The sequence below is a fragment of the Mercenaria mercenaria genome, chromosome 5, assembly GCF_021730395.1.
Source record: "Mercenaria mercenaria strain notata chromosome 5, MADL_Memer_1, whole genome shotgun sequence".
Classification (NCBI taxonomy): Eukaryota; Metazoa; Mollusca; class Bivalvia; order Venerida; family Veneridae; genus Mercenaria; species Mercenaria mercenaria.
In genome coordinates this window covers 25,620,010-25,632,521 of record NC_069365.1, presented here as the reverse complement: position 1 = coordinate 25,632,521, position 12,512 = coordinate 25,620,010, and the positions used below count along the sequence as shown (strand labels likewise).

General features: G+C 35.6%; 1 protein-coding gene across 2 annotated transcripts in view; it reads right to left on the bottom strand.

Annotated features, from left to right (window-relative positions):
• Positions 1-12,512, bottom strand: part of LOC123556774 (ubiquitin-protein ligase E3A-like) — a 60,724-nt gene that overhangs the window by 23,615 nt on the left and 24,597 nt on the right. Inside the window, exons 4-8 of one of the 2 annotated variants that reach the window (XM_045347745.2) lie at positions 11,254-12,497; positions 10,722-10,866; positions 4,790-4,995; positions 2,880-3,047; positions 1,918-2,073 (exon numbers count right to left, since the gene is read on the bottom strand). In XM_045347745.2, the coding sequence (XP_045203680.2) occupies positions 1,918-2,073; positions 2,880-3,047; positions 4,790-4,995; positions 10,722-10,866; positions 11,254-12,497 (1,919 nt within the window). Of the gene's footprint in view, positions 1-1,917; positions 2,074-2,329; positions 2,556-2,879; positions 3,048-4,789; positions 4,996-10,721; positions 10,867-11,253; positions 12,498-12,512 lie in introns of those variants that run through there. The other variant, XM_045347746.2, reaches the window with a different exon arrangement.

Here is a 12,512-nt window from a genome sequence, read left to right as displayed (position 1 = left end):
TGCCTATGTTAAAGTGAAATCTTAACATAATGACTTCCAGACATGTCATGTACATTTTGTTTGCTTGTTTGTTAACCTTAATGATCATAGGTATTAAAATACTTGTAACAGTTTATATATAGCAATAATGAATTTCACTCAGTTATGAGTTTATTATTGCTTTTCAGTTTTAAATTTTAGTGTTTTAGTTGGTTAAAATTAATGAAACTGTCAAATTGAAAGAACTGATGTTAGGAGATAAAGGTCTTCAATTTCATTCTGCAGTCCTGTCTGTTTTTATCAAGTTCTGTCAATCTGAAATGATTTGTATTTAAGACTGCACAAATGCCTCCTGATGCAAGCATTAATAGTATTAAGCTCCCTTCATGAACTACATTAACCCATGACTATTTTGTGAAATCAGATTGCTAGATATATCATCATGGATATTTTAGCTGTCTGAAATATTTATGTTGAACATAAGTATTTCAATCTACCGGATTCGAAGAAAATGTCAAACACTTTCGCTCGCATGCTGAAATGAAATACCGTAAAGTATTCAGTAACAACGTTTCCTGGGTTATAGCTATAATCATGCCCTTTAGTATAACTGACAAGTGTTTCAAAACGTGGATCTAATACAAGTTGTGTGTCAAATATTAAATAAATCCTGCAAAAATGAAAATATGTATGTTTACAGAAAGAATGGTACTAGTATAACAGTTGAATACCTAGCCTGTAAGTTTTTTCAATAATTGAAAGTTCACCAACCATATAATATTTAAGGAAAGAACCATATAAGTATAAATGCTTCTATGAGGTACTGATTTGTGCTCTAGTACCGGTACACTAATATTTATCATTTTATTTGCAACATACAGTTACAATACTTATTAAAATGTCTTTTTTAAAGAAAAATTGCGCAAAAGTATTGTATTTCAAGATACCATAGTTTTGCACTAACATGTAAGTAAAATTTGTTAGATATATTTTGAGCAACACTATTGTATCTGAACTTTTTCAAAACACACTTTATCTGCAAGATGTTAAAATAAAACAATACATTTTTTGTAAAACTATTGTACTGTTTTATTTGAATTGATCAAATATCTTTTTTTAATGTTAAAATTGAACAAATTGGATAGTTTTTTCCCTTTCCTGTAAAATTTCTTAAATTTGAGTTACCATAGTTTTGCGCCAAACCCTCGAAATACACTTTATAACTTGCATGTAAGAAATCATTGAAACATTGTGGATATAATGTTAAAAGAGAAGCTACACTTCATGGGGCCATGCCAGCTTAGCACTGGAATGATTTGCCTTCATGGGCTTAATTTACTGCTTCCTTTTATTAAGAAATCAATAAAGGCTTGAAGAAATTTGGCAAAGAGTTACCCAAGGAACACTGCTGTCAAATTATTTTGAAATAGAGCCTGTTAGCTAGCTAAAAGAAGATTTTCAAAGCTTTCGCAAATAGCCATATAGAGAAACTAGCCATGTACCCTGGTGGCTGTGACTTTTAATGAAAAAGAATTAATTGAAGGAATTTGTTAGATGTCACTTAAAGTACATTGTCGTGAATTTATTTTGAAATCTGGCTAGAAGTGTCATTCCTGTGAAGTTTGGTTGAAATTGGAATAGAGTTGAGGATGAGATGTTCTTTAAAAATGTGGATGATGGACGACATACATCCAATGGTCCTTAAAGCTCACCATCAGCACTTCCTGCTCAGGTGATCTTAAATCGATATGTTATTCTATTCGTATATGCCTTTTCTAAAACTCCATATGCAGATCAAGACCATTTCTTTTTCTCTTATGTAGTAATGTGAAAAGGCTGAAAATACAAAAAATTCACTAATAAGATCATCCTGGTATCAAGACCAGATTTATGTCTTCATGGTGGTGTTTCACTGTATAATATATCAGAAACTGTTACCTCACTACCACAGATAAGCAGTTCAATTTCAGTAGGCCTGAACAGTACTTTGAGGGGGCTCTCGCTGGTTACCATCTGGAACCCTCGACGGAATGCACGAAACTGCTTCTCTATTGATTTGTTCAAGATAAAGTCTGCATAAAGGTCAACAAATTCCTGCAACATAAAAAAGTAGGTAGCTATTTAAATTTGTGTTTTGCTACATTGTATCCTGTACTTTCTCTAGTTTTCCATTAGACAGAAAATGACTGTGGCTAACTTCTGGCAATTAAAATTTCTTTTTCTGCAAAAGTGAAAACTTACATGTAATTGTGAACAAGTGTTACAAAGTGCTTAAGATAGACAACATTATCTACCTTTGTATTAAGTGGCATTACTGGTGCATCATCTGGCTTCAGTTACTACTGTCAATGACTGATATATCATGTCCCTTGTCTTTCAGCTGCGAGTCTGGATCAGGGAGATATCTCTTCTCCATGACGAAAGACACTGTGTCTGTAGTCATTCTATTCTCCATCTCTGATTCATGTGCAGAAGTTGGCAGTAACTTGCGGAGATCAGTCTGAACAGGTTAGTATTGGTATAAAAGCTAGCTTGCAATGAGCTAGCTGTATACCATTTCCATTGTCTCCAAGCTCCTGTGTATCAAAAGTTAAATACCTTTTTACTGAGTTGGTGGTATTTATACTCCATTTGTCTTTAAGCTCCTGTGTTATGGTATGAAGAGTTACCTACCATTTTACTGAGGAGTTATTTGTATTATCATCTTCCTTTTCCTTGAGTTCCTGTGTTATGGTAACACAAGTTTCCTACATTTTCAGATGAGTTACTTGTGAATTGTCTCCTTAGCCTCTGAGCTCTTGCATTATAATATAATATGAAGAGTTACTTACCTTCATACTGAGCTATATGTTGTCTCCCTGGTCTTTGAGCTGATGTGTAATGTATCAGGAGTTACCTACCTTTTTATTGAGCTGAGTTACTGGTATATCATCTCCCTTGTCTTTGAGCTCATGTGTGATAGTGCTGCCAAACACATCTTTGTAACTGATCTGGAATGTCTGCATGAACGCATCCTCAAAGTCATCACCTTCATAATCCAATATCTCACGTAAACTTTTGGCAAGATACTGTAAACAAATATGGTCTTTAAAATTCATCGGTTAAATACTAACTTCATACTACAACACAAAATGCCCCCCTTGATGCATTTAGTAATTGCACAAGGAAATGAAATTATTTGGTCACTGTACACAGTGATACAAGTGACCTTGACCTTAGACCTATTGACCTCAAAACCAATAGGGGTCGTCTGCTGGTCAAGATCAACCTCCCTATTAAGTTTTGTGATCATAGACCAAAGCGTTCTCAAGTAAGCATCCGGAAACAGTTTAATTGTTCCGGGTCACTGTGACTTTGACCTTTTGCCTACTGACCTCAAAATCATTGGCTGCGACTAAATACAGAGTTGGTGCGCCTGTGATATATTACAGACTCCGGTATATACCGGATTAACTAAATTTGAACAAAAATATCTTAAATGTATATATTTTGTAACCATGGTGATTCTAACCCTAACCTTTAGTCAGTATATTATGCATATTATACACTAAATGCGCGCGGACATACAAAAAAATGAGTATTTTTGCCATGCGTTCCATTTGATAATAATTCCGCGCTTGCGCAGAATGGCTGCACCAACTCTGCAATGAGAAACATTCAAAATCATTAGTGGTAAACTGCTGGTCATGACCAACCTCCCTATCAACTTTCATGATCCTAGGCCCAAGCGTTTTTGAGTTATCAAGTGGAAACTGTTTAACTGTTCTGGGTCACTGTGACCTTGACCTTTTATCTACTGACCTCAAAATCAATAGGCGTCATCTGCTGATCATAATCAATTTTATATCAAGCTTTGTGATCTCAGGTGTTTTCAAATTATCTTCTGGAAACGTTTTAACTTTTCCAGGTCACTGTGACCTTGACCTTTGACCTACTGATCTTAAATCAATAGGGGTCATCTACTCGTCATGATTAACCTACCAACTTTCATGATCCTAGGCCCAAGCATTCTTGAGTTATCATCTGGAAACCGTTTAACTGTTCTGGATCACTGTGACATTGACTTTTGACCTACTGATCTCAAAATCAATAGGGGTCATCTGCTTGTTATGACCAGCCTCCCTATTAACTGTCATAATCCTAGACCCAAGCTTTATTAAGTTATCATACAGAAACAGAGTGGTCTACATACCGACCGACCAACCAACATCTGCAAAACAATATACCCCTCCTTCTTCAAATGTTGGCATAAAAATACTAACTAAATACAAATGCAAGAATGTCATCCCAAATCATTAACTCCCACCCTGCTTTTATAGAACAATTTTATCATTTAGTATTGTCCAACATTATCTATATTTATGATAATTTATTAGTTCTTTATCTTTTCAACATGAAAACATAACTTGACAAAACCTGCTTTATAATGGATGTTTTCTTTAAAGTTTACAGACATCTGAACTGTTTGTCTGCTTAGGGCAGTTTTTTAACAGTACTTCGGTTACATAAAGGCAGGCAGTTAACAAGGGTTCCTGTATTTTGTACCAGTACTAACCTGTGTTCCAAAAGTAAGTGCCAGCTTCACTCAATGAAGCCGAGGCAGAGGACAGAATGATTTCAAGCACAATGTAATATCAAACCTTGATGGAGAACATATGCCTCATCCAGGGATCAAACTCATGACTCCCTGATCCCTAGATCTGCACTCTCCCTTTTGTGCTAAGAAGGAATGCTGTACTTCTATTTTCTTCATTAAATAGCTACACAGATATCAAAATGAACTGTTAACATAAACTTCAAAACAACTTACTGGGTCTACATCAGCAAGATCCTGGAATGTTCCTTTCTTGCCCACCAGTTTCCTATAGACCACAGACGGGAAGTGGACATCCACTATTGTACTGTTGTATATCGCCAGACCCAATACAATCCCTATCAGCGTAAACTGAGCATCATTTTCAAATGACATAGAGTTGAACCAAAACTGGCGAGTCTCACTGTTGTATGTAAACATTCCTGGAAGAAAAAGATTTATAAACTGACAATTTAGATCATATAGTCACTTTTCAGCTTTTAATTGTGCCGAAGGGACCCAGGTACCCCACCAGGCATTAGTTTAGCTAGTTTATACTAATTTGTTTTAGCTCGATTGTGATGAAAGCTGCAATCTTATCTGAACCACTCTCGAGTCCGCTTCCTGGAAAAAACCAGTACTGGTGTCATATGAGAAGTCATGGTCGTGACCTCAGTGGGGCTCGAACCCACGACCCCTGGATTGAGCGGCCGTCACCTTATCCACTAGACCACCGCTCCTCTTTTTCTCCATCAGGCATTATTTCAAGCAGTTTTTAATTCATGTTGTAAAATAAACCTTTTCCATCTTGGAAACAATTAATGCAGAATAATGTTTCATTTACATTCAAAATCAACTATGTGAAGAGTTTTGCAGCCGTTTACTTCCATTCTCACTGAACTATGTAGATTAAATTCTTCCCATGACCCTAATACTTTTAACTAGAAGGTGTTTTTGTCACAAAAACATATGTCTCCCCCTATGTGTACCTTTAGCTCTGGCGGCCATTTTGTAAAACAAAGCAGAACGTGCTGGCAATATGCACAACTAGGCTTGGTACTAATCGCTTTTGTGAAGTTCGGTCGAAATCCTGCCAGCAGTTTGACCTGTGAAAGCTGGACAAGCTTAATGCGGACGGATGACAAAAGCAACAAGAGGACCATGATGGTCCTGAATCGCTCACCTATCCCCACATGACCCAGTGCTGAACTGAGTATGACGTCGTTATTTCTATCATTTGACATAGTGACCTAGTTTTTGAGCACATATGACCTAGATATCATCAAGATAAAAAATTCTGACCAATTTTCATGAAGATCCATTCAAAAATATGGCCTCTAGAGAGGTCACAAGGTTTTTCTATTATTTGACCTAATGACCTCGTTTTTGAAGGCACGTGACCCACTTTTAAACTTGACCTAGATATCATCAAGGTGAACATTCTCACAAATTTTCATGAAGATCTCGTGAAAAATATGGCCTCTAGAGAGGTCACAAGGTTTTTCTATTTTTCGACCTACTGACCTAGTTTTTGACCGCACATGACCCAGTTACGAACTTGACCTAGATATCATCAAGCTGAACATTCTCACTAATTTTCATGAAGATCCATTGAGAAATATGGCCTTTAGAGAGGTCACAAGGTTTTTCTATTTTTAGACCTACTGACCTAGTTTTTGACCCCACGTGACCCAGTTTCGAACCTGACCTAGATATCATCAAGATGAACATTCAGACCAACTTTCATACAGATCCATTGAAAAATATGGCCTCTAGAGAGGTCACAAGGTTTTTCTATTATTTGACCTACTGACCTAGTTTTTGACGGCATGTGACCCACTTTCGAACTTGACTTAGATATCATCAAGGTGAACATTCTGACCAATTTTCATGAAGATCTCATGAAATATATGGCCTCTAGAGAGGTCACAACGTTTTTCTATTTTTAGACCTACTGACCTAGTTTTTGACCGCACGTGACCCATTTTCGAACTTGACCTAGATATCATCAAGATGAACATTCTGACCAATATTCATGAAGATCTCATGAAAAATATGGCCTCTAGAGAAGTCACAAGGTTTTTCTATTTTTAGATCTACTGACCTAGTTTTTAATCCCACGTGACCCAGTTACAAACCTGACCTAGATATCATCAAGATGAACATTCTGACCAATTTTCATGAAGATCCATTGAGAAATATGGCCTCTATAGAGGTCACAAGGTTTTTCTATTTTTAGACCTAATGACCTAGTTTTTGACCCCACATGACCCAGTTTCGAATTTGACCTAGATATCATCAAGGTGAACATTCTGACCAATGTTCATGAAGATCTCATGAAAAATATGGCCTCTAGAGAGGTCACAAGGTTTTTCTATTTTTAGACCTACTGACCTAGTTTTTGATGGCATGTGACCCAGTTTCGAACTTGACCTAGATATCATCAAGGTGAACATTCTGACCAATTTTCATGAAGATCTTATGAAATATATGGCCTCTAGAGAGGTCACAAGGTTTTTCTATTTTTAGACCTACTGACCTAGTTTTTGACGGCACGTGACCCAGTTTCGAACTTGACCTAGATATCATCAAGGTGAACATTCTGACCAACTTTCATAAAGATCCCACAAAAAATGTGACCTCTAGAGTGGTCACAAGCAAAAGTTTACGCACGCACGGACGCACGCACGCACAGACGACGGACGCTGCGCGATCACAAAAGCTCACCTTGTCGCTATGTGACAGGTGAGCTAAAAACAAGAGGGTAATGATGACCCTGAATCGCTCATCTGAGTAATATGAGCTACCTATTTCAAATGTCAAAGTGATGATTTTTAGAATTTTTTTTTTAAAGATTTTCCGATGTACAATGAAGTAACCCCTGGGGCGGGGCTAATTTTACCCCGGGGGTCATGATTTTAACAAAGTTTGTAGAAGTCTGCTAGGCAATATTACCTATCAAATATCTAAGATCTAGGCCTTCTGGTTTAATTTAAGCAAATTTATGAAGATTTCTCTATGTACAATCAAGTAACCCTGGGCTGGGTCAATTTGAACAAATTTTGTAGAGGTCCACTAGGCAATGCATCATGTCAAATATCTAAGCTCTAGGCCTTCTGGTTTATTTTTAACAAATTTTGAAGATTTTCTAGGTAGAATCAAGTAACCCCATGGGGTGGGGTCATGATTTGAACAAATTTTGTAGAAGTCTACTAGGCAATGCTACATGTCAAATATCTAAGATTTAGGCCTTCTCATTTATTTTTAGATTTTTTTTTAAAGATTTTCCTTAGTAAAATCAAGTGACCCCTTGGGCAGGGGACATGATTTGAACAAATTTTGTAGAGGTCCACTAGGCAATGCTACAAGTGAAATATCTAAACTCTTAGCCTTCTAATTTATTTTTAGAAATTTTTTGAAGATTTTCCAAAATAAAATCAAGTGACCCCTGGGGAGGGGTCAATTTTGACCCCGGGGTCATGATTTGAACAACTTTAGTAGAGGTTCACTAGGCAATGCTAGATATCAAATATCTAAGCTCTAGGGCTTCTGGTTTTTGAGAAGAAGATTTTTCAAGATTTTCCTAAGTAAAATCAAGTGACCTCTGGGGAGGGGTCAATTTTGACCCCGGGGGTCATGATCGAACAAATTTTGTAGAGGTGCACTAGGCAATGCTACATGTGAAATATTTAAGCTCTAGGCCTTCTGGTTTATTTTAAGAACAGTTTTGAAGATTTTCCTATGTAAAATCAAGTGACCCCTGGGGCGGGGGTCAATTTTGTCCCAGGTCATGATTTGAACAAACTTGGCAGAGGTCTACTAGGCAATGCTTCACACCAAATATCTAAATTCTAGGGCTTCTGGTTTTTGAGGAGGAGATTTTTAAAAAATTTCCTTTCGGTTGCCATGGCAACCAGAGTTCTGCATGGAATTCAATTCTTTGAACAATTTTGAAAGGGGGCCACCCAAGGATCATTCCTGTAAAGTTTGGTGAAATTCTAGGTAACCTTCTTCTTGGTTTTGAAGACGAAGATTTTTTTACAAATTGTTGACTCACGACGCACGGTCACAATAGCTCACCTTGTCACTTCGTGACAGGTGAGCTAACAATATGTCTCACATAATTATCATATGGGTGGTTTTCAAAATAATGAAGCAAAAGTGTGACATAGGGGTTGAAAATTCAAACTTATTTCTTATGGTGGTCACCTATTTTTTATTATAGCAAATACTTCAAATTTGAAGGAAATAACTTTGGGAAAGTGTTGAGAAATGCCAATCTGAAAATATTTCAGCCTTTAATTCGAAAGTTCAGTGAATTTCCAGTAAGGTGGGTGATAAATGTTGCATGGTTTTATGACAAGGAAATATGTATAGCAGTAATTTTTTCAACATAAATGATAAGTAATTGGGTGTATGTGTATGGTTTGAAACTTATTTAATCACATATTTGTGGACAAAGATTTTTAAAATCACCCTTTCTGCACAAATTTGACATGAAAATAAAACTTTACCTAGAAAAGTTGTTGCTGAATGCAAAATAACTATCATATAATTATAAAACCAACTTTTTTCTGACATGTTGCATGTTTATAAACCACATGCCAAATTTCAAGAATGTCCAGTAATTCTAATTTCTAGAATTGCCAACTCAAAATTGAGTTATTTTAAAGATGCACAGGGGACACATACTGATGATCAGTGTAATATTCATCCATTATTAGTTTTCTGTTCATAAAAAGACTACTGGTAATAAACTTTAGACAAATACTATCAAAAAAATAGTTTATTCCACAAAATAACTACAAAATTGAAAATTTTCACTACAAAAATGAAAATTCAACAAAAGGTAATGTTTTTAATGAAAAATAAGTGACTTTATACTTAACAAACACATTGAAATCATATAGTTTACATGAACTGCTTATTCATATTAGAAAAATGACAAAATACCATGCATGATAAAATGGAATAGTAAAATTCATACATACTTTATTATGTTACTAACAAGGGTGCACAGGGGACAAATTGTATCAAAATATTTATTTATAGAATATGTTCATGGTAAGTAAAATTCTTTTAACTACATAATATTTACTAGTGAACATTTACATATTTAGGTAAACTTAAGAGCTTAAGAAGCAATAAAATTAATGTTTCCACTTTTAAACTTGAAAATTGGCAACTTCAGAAAAAAAATGCAAACAATGAATTTTTAATTGTCCAGGGTTTCTTATATAATGCTTTATTATCAAGTAATGCCTAAATTTTGCATACACACTGCTAAGAATATAGAAATGCCACCACAAATTACAGTAATGCTATGATAATTGATATATGTCCAAAAAAGGGTGCACAGGGGACATCACTCTTGGCTTTGTAAATGTTTAACAGTCAGTAATATGTGAAGTTGAAGGCTGCTTTTGTATCTGTTGTAACTCCCTTTCAAGGAAAATAAAGTAAAATCCCATTTTATTTAAAGAATAAAAGAAATCTGACACTTAACAACTGAAAAGGTGCACAGGGGACATTTTTTGGTGTATAGACATTCATCAAGTTTCTGAGAAAGTCCATTTATTAAAGAAAAAAATCATACGGTGTCTTCACAGCTGAAAGGATAAAGATCTTAGAAAAACATTAAGACTTTAGAAAAGTAATAGGGTTATGAAATTGTAGTGTTCAACATTTAAATTTAGTATTTTTTTCACTATTTTTCGTGAAAAGGGTTCCATCACAAGATATGAAATATTGGTAACAATAAGATGTATATAATGAAAAGAAGTATTTTATTTAAATGTGCAGAGTTTAAGTTACATTAAAAAGCCAAAGCTGTAACAATAAAGCATGGTTTTAAAAAGTAAACCTCAGTTGAAAACTATACTTCATGTAAAATGTCACACTTTTTTGGGTGCACAGGGGACGAAATTAGCTATATAATTTAATATAACTTTAAAACTGCTTGAGCCATTAAGCTGAAATTGCACACATTTATTGAGTACATTGATTTGGATATTTTTTGCTCCAAAACACATTCTAAAACTGAACTGAATTAAAGTAAGGTGAGAGAGAAGAAAAAGCTTCATTATTTTGAAAACCACCCATATTACACAATTTTTTTTTGTAAATAGTTTTTTGATATCTTTATATCAGACCTACATACAGTACCTACCAAAGTCTATATTGAAGATTTCCTCTACAATAAGCTGAAAGAATTCCTTGGAGACCCCACCCTCGTCAAGACCTTGTTCTCCGTCAAACTCTACAAACAACTGTTTCCTCAGATCTGATGGGTTCTCCATAGCAACCATCTCAAGCTGAAATTCAAAATCCAACATAAACAATAATATTTACTATCTTCAAGTATTCAGTATGTAAAATATATGCACAAAATAACAGTATTTTTTAAACATAATCTGTCATTTTATTTAACAATTGCAATAAGCCAACTGGCTATATTAAATTTTAAGTACCTAAAACTGTGTCTTTTCTTTTTCTATTACACTGCTCTGGTATATCAAACAAGACAGAATTCCTGCAATTTTACCTTTCTTCAAAGTCAATGGATGGTTTATCAGTACAAGGATTATATCACCTTGGAAAAGCATAACCTTTTAACTAAGTATGCTCTGTTGAACCAATGTTAAGATTAATGGAGTGCCTGGTATGTATTTCAAAATTAAATTCAAAGCGGTGATACTTACAGCTACTAGAGCATCATCTATCAACCTCTCTCGGGACACTCGGATTCTCAAGAAGGGCATTGGGGGCATACCATGTACTAAGGTCTGAATAATAGATGATCTTCTTTCTCTGAACATCTGTATACGATTGTCCATATATAAACTTGCCTGTTTTGATGCAGTGTTCAATACAAAACTATAGTTAGCAAAAGAGAATTTATTTGGTGATTCTTCACTTTCTAGCTTAAACTTGTAGTCTGTTTCCACACTTATATTCTCATTCAGTGTTTCATTTACAAACTCTTCATAGTCCACAAGTGGATGCCTACAGTCTGCATGCGTGATATCTAACTCTTTCCCAAGTGGATCATCTTTAATTTGTCTTGGCTCTTTAAAGTCATGACCCATGGCACTAGCACCAAGAAATTCATTTTGCAATTGACTTTCCCCTTCTACAGTTCTCCTCTCTTCCTCTAGAACTGCTTTAGAGTCTTTATCACCTCCATACATGCTTGCATAATACAAGATTTTCATCACTCTGATCGGACCTGTGATAGCGTCTTCATTGTTCAGAGACCAGCCCTGGTTCCAACGAGACTCACCATCTATCAGCTTCACGGTGATCATCTGCTGCAAGGATAGGACCATATCCTTCAGTTTCTCTGCCTCGAAACCAGACCAATACTGCACTAACTTCACCTGACCCTTCAATGGTAACTGGCCCATAGCCTTGCAGAAATCTGGGTACGCAACCTCGATAAACTCTGGACTATGCAACAATGGTATTTCTAACACTATTACAAATATGTTTAGGTAGTTTGCTTCATTCTCTACTTGCTTTGTGTACCTAAAGTCCATATCCAATGTTTTAGACAGGGACCGTAGAGCATTGATCAGGGCATTTTGGAATGGGAGGTCAGGTATTTCCATCAATAAAGCATAGCAGCGCCTTAATGAGTTCAAATCAACATTTACATCACTTCCTGTAGTTTGATGAAGACACTTTCGTTCAGACACTTTATCATGAATTTTCTCCCCTGATTCCAAGTCTTCATCATCAATGTCTTTGTCAGCATCGTAACTGCTTACTTTCTCCTTGGATAACTTTTGTTCTGCCTCGATTTGAAAACTCTTGATAAGGGATTCAGGACTGCTATATACACTTCCTATAATCTTGATCAATGACGACCAATCATTTGATTCCTGGCATGTCCTCAATATTTCAAGAAGCCTTTCCTCGTTCAGGAATGGTAACTCTTTTGGTTCTGAAACACAAAATG